This window comes from Ascaphus truei, chromosome 5 (assembly GCF_040206685.1).
Source record: "Ascaphus truei isolate aAscTru1 chromosome 5, aAscTru1.hap1, whole genome shotgun sequence".
Lineage (NCBI taxonomy): Eukaryota > Metazoa > Chordata > Amphibia > Anura > Ascaphidae > Ascaphus > Ascaphus truei.
The window spans coordinates 87,540,666-87,549,673 of NC_134487.1; the positions used below are offsets into that span (position 1 = coordinate 87,540,666).

The 9,008-nt window shown below is 34.6% G+C and overlaps 1 protein-coding gene across 11 annotated transcripts in view; it reads left to right on the forward strand.

Moving 5' to 3' along the window:
- Positions 1-8,654, forward strand: part of USP15 (ubiquitin specific peptidase 15) — a 116,225-nt gene extending 107,571 nt beyond the window's left edge. For 8 of the 11 annotated variants that reach the window (XM_075600154.1, XM_075600156.1, XM_075600155.1 and 5 more), the window contains 3 exons: positions 525-628; positions 5,225-5,313; positions 6,595-8,654. In XM_075600154.1, coding sequence (XP_075456269.1) covers positions 525-628; positions 5,225-5,313; positions 6,595-6,774 — 373 coding nt within the window. In that variant the 3' untranslated portion in view covers positions 6,775-8,654. Of the gene's footprint in view, positions 1-524; positions 629-2,454; positions 2,490-2,803; positions 3,528-5,224; positions 5,314-6,594 lie in introns of those variants that run through there. The other 3 variants (XR_012801666.1, XR_012801665.1, XM_075600157.1) reach the window with 3 other exon arrangements.
- Positions 8,655-9,008: the final 354 nt, after the last annotated feature.

Sequence of the window (9,008 nt, forward strand, 5' to 3'; positions counted from 1 at the left end):
ATTTTACCAAGACACTGATTTGGAGCCTACTTCTGTCTTTTTGCACCTGCTATTGTTTAAAAAACACCTGATCAAGAAGAAATTCTGTGAGTTTGGACCATCAAAGGGGGAAGTACCTATTATCCTTACAGGCTGTACTATGGTCTGTTTTCTTTCTTTTGCGCTACAAGTTTTTCTTTCTGGATTCTGTTACATTGTAACTCAATTTTTATAAAACTGAGAGTAAACACCAGTGGTAATATAAGTAATCAATTGAAGTAATTCTAAGCACTGTTTCTAAACAGTGTTGTTGTTTATAAATATATAAATAGACCCTACTACCATGTCTCTTTGGTCTACATTGCTCTGTTCTAAAAAAAATATTGATTTTCATAATGGTTCTCATTTGTAATGAGTTAAATTATGTCTGTGGGTCATCACTGAAGGTTCACTTGCAGATCCTACATATTTCCATGTTCTAATGTTGAATAAAATGTTGTTATTTTTTAAAAGTGGTTATGCAATTTGACATTTTCTTCCAACAGTGATTTGGACATGTCAAAGTTCCTGATTAATCCAAATGCAGGTCCCTGTCGCTATAATTTAATTGCTGTATCAAACCACTATGGAGGAATGGGGGGCGGACATTGTAAGTTATTATTAACATATTGTTTGTGTTTGCACTTAGAGAATATGAAGTAACATTTGTCTTGTAAATCGATAGGATTAATAAAGCCGCAATCCTCCCCTTTTTTTTATTGGAGCTGAACCATAGTATGCTAAGCCCTTGGGGACCCCCAGATCCTGAGAAGTTTATTGTTTAATGTGCAAAAACGATAGGGAGTGATCAACTTAAACCATACTAATTAACAAAGAAGTTCATTTCGATAATTATAGGTGGGTGCAAACTGTGAACTGAAAGTGAATCAGTAAAGTAAGGAACACAAATTGATTGTGTCCCGATGAAAATTCACTTAAATGCACACCACTTAAGTAAAATTTAACCTTTATTGTTTTACTTAAAACATATATTACCGAGTGTTCATGTAATGCTAATAAAAAGAAATTAAACATAAATTAAACAGCAACTACAGTCCCTAATGTATATGTAGCCACTCACAACCATCAATGGTAGTGAGATGGTAGGGACTGATGCTGCAGATCAGCAAGGTGGATAAACCACCAACACCAGCAATTTAACACAGTCAATCTTGATGTAGTTATAATGTGAGGAGATGAATTTTTAAGTCAACGTTGGTAATCGCCTACTATTACATTAAGTGACTTACAGTTCAGCACTAATGTTTATGTCCATTTTGATACAGTATCACACTAATCAGGGATATATCTATGCCAATGCTGTGCATTTGTAGTGAAATGTTTTCCTAGGGAGCTTGAATTTTTTTAATTCAAAAGAAAATTCTATTTCCCCACGCATGCGCTATAAGTGATAAAGGCTCCTTAGGTGAAGTAAAGATTCCATCTCTTTACACATGCGCATTGGTCAAGGATTAGTTCCCAAAGACGAAGGGTAAATACTACCTCCCCACACATGCGCAATGAGTTGCAATAGACCCTGATTCTATCTAGTCACGCATGCGCAGTAGCACTTGAAGGACTTAGAGTTCAGGGCAAAAGCGCGATGTCCGGGGATAAGTAGGAAAGGTTGACGCTGTATCTACTTAAAGGTAATATCAATACCATGAATAGTGATGAGATGTAGGCACTTAAATAAACATCTTAATAACTTTATACACGCATTTAATCGCGCATGCGCAATGATGACATTGCAGGTATTCACACATGCGCAATGGCACCTATGCACTGTGTTCCCATGGTGACGGTTGGCCATAAATATGCTTCGTTCCCTGTTTAGTGCAAAATTGTCCCTGAAGAAGCTCCGTAGCTGGAGGGAAACCTGCGTTGGGCACGTGATGATGTCATCAGTCTCCGTTATGGAGCTGTTTTAGTTTAGTGTTTTTATCAGCCACATCAGCTACACAATCTATATATATGATTATTAAGTGAGGGGATATATCTCTCCCTATATAGGTACCACTACAGTCCAGTATTGCATCTTTGGCACCCTTGTGCTGCTATTATATTTCAGCACAGTCTGTGGTACATTCAAGATATAACAAGCACTTATCACAGCATTTAACATCTGGTAGCAGCAGGGGCCCACTGCGGTGGATCTTTTTTAAAGTTGAAATATATATCTTTTTTAAAGTTGGGGAGATTGCTGCTTTAAACTTGCATGGTGTTGCATGGTGTTGAAGAGGCATACCTATGCTATTAACTATCCTCATCCTAAATTTACATGTACGCATTCATCCCAGTCCTCTCTGTATACATATAATTTAACAAAGGGTTGATAAATGGTAATCAAATAACTTTTATAACATAACATCATATGCCAACGCAAATTTGTACTTGGTTCCTGCAGTACAGTACTTCTCTTTATATTTCCCCTAGCCCCACCTGTATCTACAGTTTGGTAAAGTTACCCGGTAGGCATTTTAATCTTCACAATTTCAACAGAATGCTGTTTTGGTGGGACCTTAAGCAGGCAGTCACACATATGAGCAAAGTGAACTATGGTAATAGCATGTTTATTAAATGTAGGTGACTGGTAAAGTAAAAACAAAAAATACCAGACCAGTATAGATACTGTATGTATTTTTCCAGATTTCCATTGTAACCAAATACTTTGGAAAGTTATTTTTTATTATTATTATCGTTACCTAATTGCTTTCATGATGACTCTTGAAACTAGAATATACAGGTAAATTGTCAATTGCCTTTTTTTCTTGTTTGTTTACAGAATACATACAATGCCATCATTAGCCAAACAGATAAGTAAAGGATAATACCAATTCAATAAGCATGAATTTTAAAAGACTAGGTCAAAAGAAAAAACGATCGATTTTTCTTAGAGCACAAATAATTACAATTATAAATTCTTCCTAATAAAGCAAAAAACATTAATACGTTGCTTATTTTATTTACACCTGCTTTGTGGGACTGCCCGTTTAAAAGTAAGAGAAAATGCATATTTCTGATCCCCTTTTAAGTGCTGCATAAAAGTTTGCAATACATTGTTATTAATTCCTTCTTATTTCCATCATAGAGAATGTAGAATTAAGAAAAATGTAATGATAATGGGTGGTTTTAATGCAGCAATTAAGAAACAAAGTGTTTAAGATGATATGCATTGTTATCGCGTTTCCTGCTCTCCCCTTCACATATTTCCCATGTCTCTACCCTTTGCTTGTCTGACAGTACTTGGTTCATGAAATGGCTTGCATATCCGCTGAAGCAGTTTCAGTTTAAATCAAACCAAAATATATATCGATATCGTCCATGTACAGCCACAAGGCATAATTGTATTTATCCTTTTTCTTAGATGTGGAAAAAAGCAGGCATCTTACAACTCCATAAGAACAATAGGGCATGAAAAAAACATTTTGTGCTGGATTGTATTAAGCAACGAAGTACAACAAGGTGTCCTTTTGGAATTTAGCCAAACTACTGAGCTAAAATGAAAGGTGGTCTGATCAAAACATTAAAATTATTATTTAGTTTTAAAAGCTACTGTTATGACATCATGCTTAAGCAGTGTCTCCACAAAGGTCACTACACCACTGCATCTACTCCCTCTGAGCAAATGAATCCGCTTTATTGCAGGAATTTCACGTCCTCGTTATTTTAGAGTGCCATGCTGCACGTAATAGTTTTATACAAGTAATAAATACTCTTGGCTACAAATTCTCTTGCTTCTCAAATGTTGGATACAAAGTTTAAGATGTATGCATTTTTTTGTTTCAATGAGCAGTCTTATAGTACCATTGTACTACCAAGAAAACTACTCTAAACACACGTGACTTAAATAGTAATATATATATATATATATATATATATATAATACTGAGTTAAGTTATGGTGAGTAAAAAAAGTGACAAAAACCCTCCACAGGAAAGCAAATATAGCTGTATGCTCATCTGCATGTCTTAGGCAGGTCTGCAACCCCACCTTTCCCCATTATCACCCAACATACAGCACTTCCACTGCAGCAAGGGATTCTGGGAAATGACATGCAAATGAGCACACAGTGTCACTTTTTGCCTCAATAACCATTTTTAACATGGTTCCCTATAGGCTTAAGCTTGCTGCATGGTCACAGCTTTGAGCACAGCCAGGGTTAAGGTGCATACCCAGAAAACCACCCACAAACAGCTGTTTCGACCTTGATGGGTCTCATCAGTGTGGGGTTGATTAAGCCTATAGGGAACCATGTTAAAAATGGTTATTGAGGCAAAAAGTGACACTGTGTGCTCATTTGCATGTCATTTCCCAGAATCCCTTGCTGCAGTGGAAGTGCTGTATGCTGGGTGATAATGGGGAAAGGTGGGGTTGCAGACCTGCCTAAGACATGCAGATGAGCATACAGCTATATTTGCATATATATATATATATATATATATATATATATATATAGCAAATGGAAATATTCCTGTATGCTCATTTGCATGTCTTAGACAGGTCTGCAACCCCCCCTTTCGCCATTATCACACAGCACTTCCACTGCAGCAGGGGATTCTGGGAAATGACATGCAAATGGGCCCACAGTGGAAGTGCTGTGTGCTGGGTGATAGTGGTGAAAGGCGGGGTTGCAGACCTGTCTAAGACATGCAAAAGAGCATACAGGAATATTTCCATTTGCTATATGCTTTGCTGTGGAGGGTTTTTGTCACTTTTTTTACCCACCATAACTTAACTAAGTATATATGTATACTGGTTACTCTATGTAACTATGTATCTATGTAACTAACAGCACCTCTAACTATATATATACATATGTATATATATATATATATATATATATATATACACACATATAGGTGCTGTTAGTTCTTCACATAGCCACATTATTATCAACATGAAACATTTATTTATTCAAACCGCATAAATTCAATATTTACTATGATGCCATTTCTACGAATCTCTTGCTTTCCTCTCTCGTAGAAGTTTTGAGATTGTTACAGTAATTGCTTTCTTACATATGTTTGAGTACTTTATGTAAACAAAAAATATGTGTATATTACAAATGTGCTGGATTTTTGTCTCAGAAACAAAGTCTGTGAATGATGTTATCTTGCTTTATGTTATCTATATTGCCCTCTCAAACAAAAAAAAACTTGCACAAAACTATTTTGGAAACTTCAGCATTTGTTTCTTTTCTTAGATACGGCTTTTTCCAGAAATAAAGATGATGGAAAATGGTATTATTTTGATGACAGCAGTGTCTCAACTGCATCTGAAGATCAAATAGTGGCAAGTATTATTGTACTGTTCTTTATCTCCTATATTTTAAATAACCGCTGTTTAAATAAAAATTGTTTGATTAAATTCATACAAATCATAACAAGATATATATACAAATATGCTGGACATAAACACAAAAAATACACAGACACTAATTGTACAGATAAAAAACACAATTAAAGGGGTAATCCAAGATAAAAAATGGTAGTATATCAAATAAAATGTCCAAAAAGTCTGTTGTGGAGGAGTGATGAGTATTGCAGATGATAAATCACTTGTAGCATAGAACAAATAGAAAATTGAGGAGAGTAAAGTAGCCGTGTATATTGAGTAAAGATATCAGTAATTGGCTGAAAGATAAACTCCATATTGAAAAGGTTGCTGAAAGGCAGATGTAGGGAATAAAGGAACGATCTCACCAGATAGTGTAACCACGATGAATCCCAAGGGTCCCTGCATCCCTACGTCAGCTTCACCAGCGATAGCACGCTGTAAGTTGACCACGTGATGCTGACCGGGTAACACTGGAGACAGTCTCCTGCTTCCTGTTTCTCCCAGCCTGCCACAAATCTAAAGTTTTCAAGTTGCACACTTTAATGTGTGATCTCCGTTGTAGTAGGAGAATATCAGACTCAGTCACACTGATTGTGAAACGGTAAACTTTCAATAGATATACCGGCATAGACTTGAATGTATTCCACTCCTCACTCATTGATCATATATTTATATATCGTCTTTGTAGAGGTAAAACTTACTAAATACACTTCCTGACCTTGAATTTCTTGACATTTCTATTGAAAAACTCATTAAGTGTCTATTTAGTCATAATTCAGTTACCAAAACATAAAACTCATCCAGTATGTTTTTTAAATAATGTAAAAAAAAAAAAATTTTAAAAAACCATCGTCTTCTCCTCAGTACCCAAAGAATGTAGTGAATTACGTTTACCTCAATTCCGACAATATATAAACTTTGTCATTCCCCTTAACAGTATCTCCTCAACTCTTCTTTATTCTGTTCTTTACTAAACTCGATCTATTACCCCATCTTATTTCTTCATGCACTCCTCGTGCACACAAACCCTTGGATCATACTATATAATCGTGTTTTAATATCAGAGCTGGTTTTAGAACAAAAGATAGTTTGCTCGTGCTTTATCTGTATACTTGACCTTTAATTTTCTGCCTTTTAATCTCTATATCTTGAAATGTTGTTTTCACCACAGAGGTCCTTCGTCAATAAAATTGCAGTTGGTAGCTGATCATAATAAAAAGTATTCTCTTTTCACAGTCCAAAGCAGCATATGTGCTCTTCTATCAGAGACAAGATACTTTTAGTGGAACTGGCTTCTTTCCTCTTGACAGAGAAACCAAACCAGGTGCTTCAGCTGCCACAGGTGTCCCACTGGAAAGTGATGAAGAGACTAATGAAAATGACATAGAGAATGAAAATTGTATGCACACCAACTAGTAGATGCCAGTGAAGCCATACATAGAATTGGAAAACAACAATCTACTGATAAGTTGAAATACCCGCCAAAAATATCTTTTTCTTTGTCTGAGAAGGGGAATTTCAACTGACAGAATGTAAATTTGTTTTGTTTGTTTTTTATACTTTTTGTTGCAAAGCTCTGTAAGGGTGATGCAATGAAAGCTGTGATGAAAAATATCTCTACTCAATTTAATCTTGTGTTTACAAGCTAAATGTATATAAGAAGTCACAAATAACCCCCTATATTTTTTTCCTGCTGCTGTTTTAATTAATTATATTTAATTGATTCTTTTGGATGTGTTTATTGATGTTAATTGACATTGTTATACCTCTCGGTGCCTCAGGCCTGCAGTTTATTTCTTGGAAATGCATTGCAGGCTTATTTGGCAGAGAGCGGGTTACGTTATGATTCTGTTTTTATGTATGCAAAGAAACTGGTGCAAAACATTGTTGTTCTATCACAAGATGTGACAAGTTGGCGACCTCAGCACTTACAACACAGTTCTTGTTTATTTCCGAGACAGAAGCAGCACCAGATTAAATTAACTAAATGTTACGCTTTAAATACAGAACTTTTGATAGATACAATTCTGTTTCTTTCCTGTTGCAGTCCTGGAAAAAATGACAGATAAATGATCAAGTACATTTTTAAACATCTCTGAAGTCAGTGCACATTACTTAACATCTGAATTATGATATTTAAAAAATAGCAAAGGTGTTTTAGCCTTTTGTGATATAGTTTTATTTTTTTTTTATATTATGGTTTAGTTAATGCTGTGGAATGGATTTTGAATTTCATAATGCTGTGTCATAAAAAAAGTTTTCAATTGAATGTAAGTATCTTGTGTCACTTGTTTAATTCCTGTTATATTGCTTAAAATTGGTACATACATATGATCTTCTGTCAGTCAAGCGTTTAAATTTTGTGTTGTAAGTTTTTCCCATCTGGATACTTTAGTTAGCTAGTGTGGAGCTCTCAACTACCATATAACTGTACATTTTATATAATGGCACTTTGTGCCAGTGGCAATGACTGTGGACTAAGCTTAAATTAGATGATACTTTTCATTATTTAGCATTTTTGAAATGTTTGATTTTATCAAAGATAGGTCTGTGGATTTTTCTTTGTGTGCTCCCTTTTAAAGTCACCATGGCCTTACAACTCATCTCAAAGGATACATTCTTATTAAATAGGACAACTGACATTTGCATGTTCAAGTATCAGAACCTGTACTATGTATATTGCATACAAGCCTTGAATCTTCTGTTCGCTAACTGCATTCAAGGGTCCAGGATGCCAAAAATACGAAAAACATCCAACATTTTGTAAAACAACTTGTTGATTTGCTGCTTTACCTGTGATCTTGTTTGAAGAATGTATTGTTGTTTTGTAAACTGCCTATGACAGGAACTCTATAAATGTTGGGACATGATTTACATATCTACTACCTGAGGAGTTTCTTTAATGCCCCACTGTTTAAAGAAAGAAGTATGATGTTCTTCACTTGAACTAATGTAATAAAAATACAATAGGTTTTAAATTGTGTATTGTAAATAAAAGTTCACTCTGTGAGTGCACATTTTGGTAAATTAATTTATTTATACATTAGCATTACAAATATAAATAAATGCATTTGACCAGGAGAAATGAGGTATGGCTTTGCTTTCTAGCTCAGTATTAAAGCTGATGTGATATATCCTGGTATTTTAAAGCTGCTTTGTTTTTCCTTTTTTTATGTGAAGTTAACCTTCTGCATGATGGAGGTTACAGGCTTGTCTGCACTTTAGTTCACTTGGGTTTACATTTAAAATGTGCATGATTATTTATATAAATTTCAATAAAGTTGTTGAAGGCCTTATCTACTAGTTTGTTCTGGTTTTTTTTTTAATGTTTTTGTACACTTCTCTATTAATATTCATTTTAAATTAAGTAATTAAAAAAAGTTATACTAAGCTGGGTTTTTTTTGTATGTTCTAGATAGTGGATGGTATACTTTACAATATAAACCTAAAATAATGAAAAAACTAGACACTTAATAAAAATTTAAGACGGAACAATGTCAAAGAGTATTAATGCCTGCCCTGAAAAGCTTACAGGAGTTATGGTATACTAGACGTAACGTAAAATAAAATGATTCATTGGTAGTTACTAAAAAGTTTAGAACAGGATAAACTACGGCACACTGTATTTGAACAATTATATTAACATATCT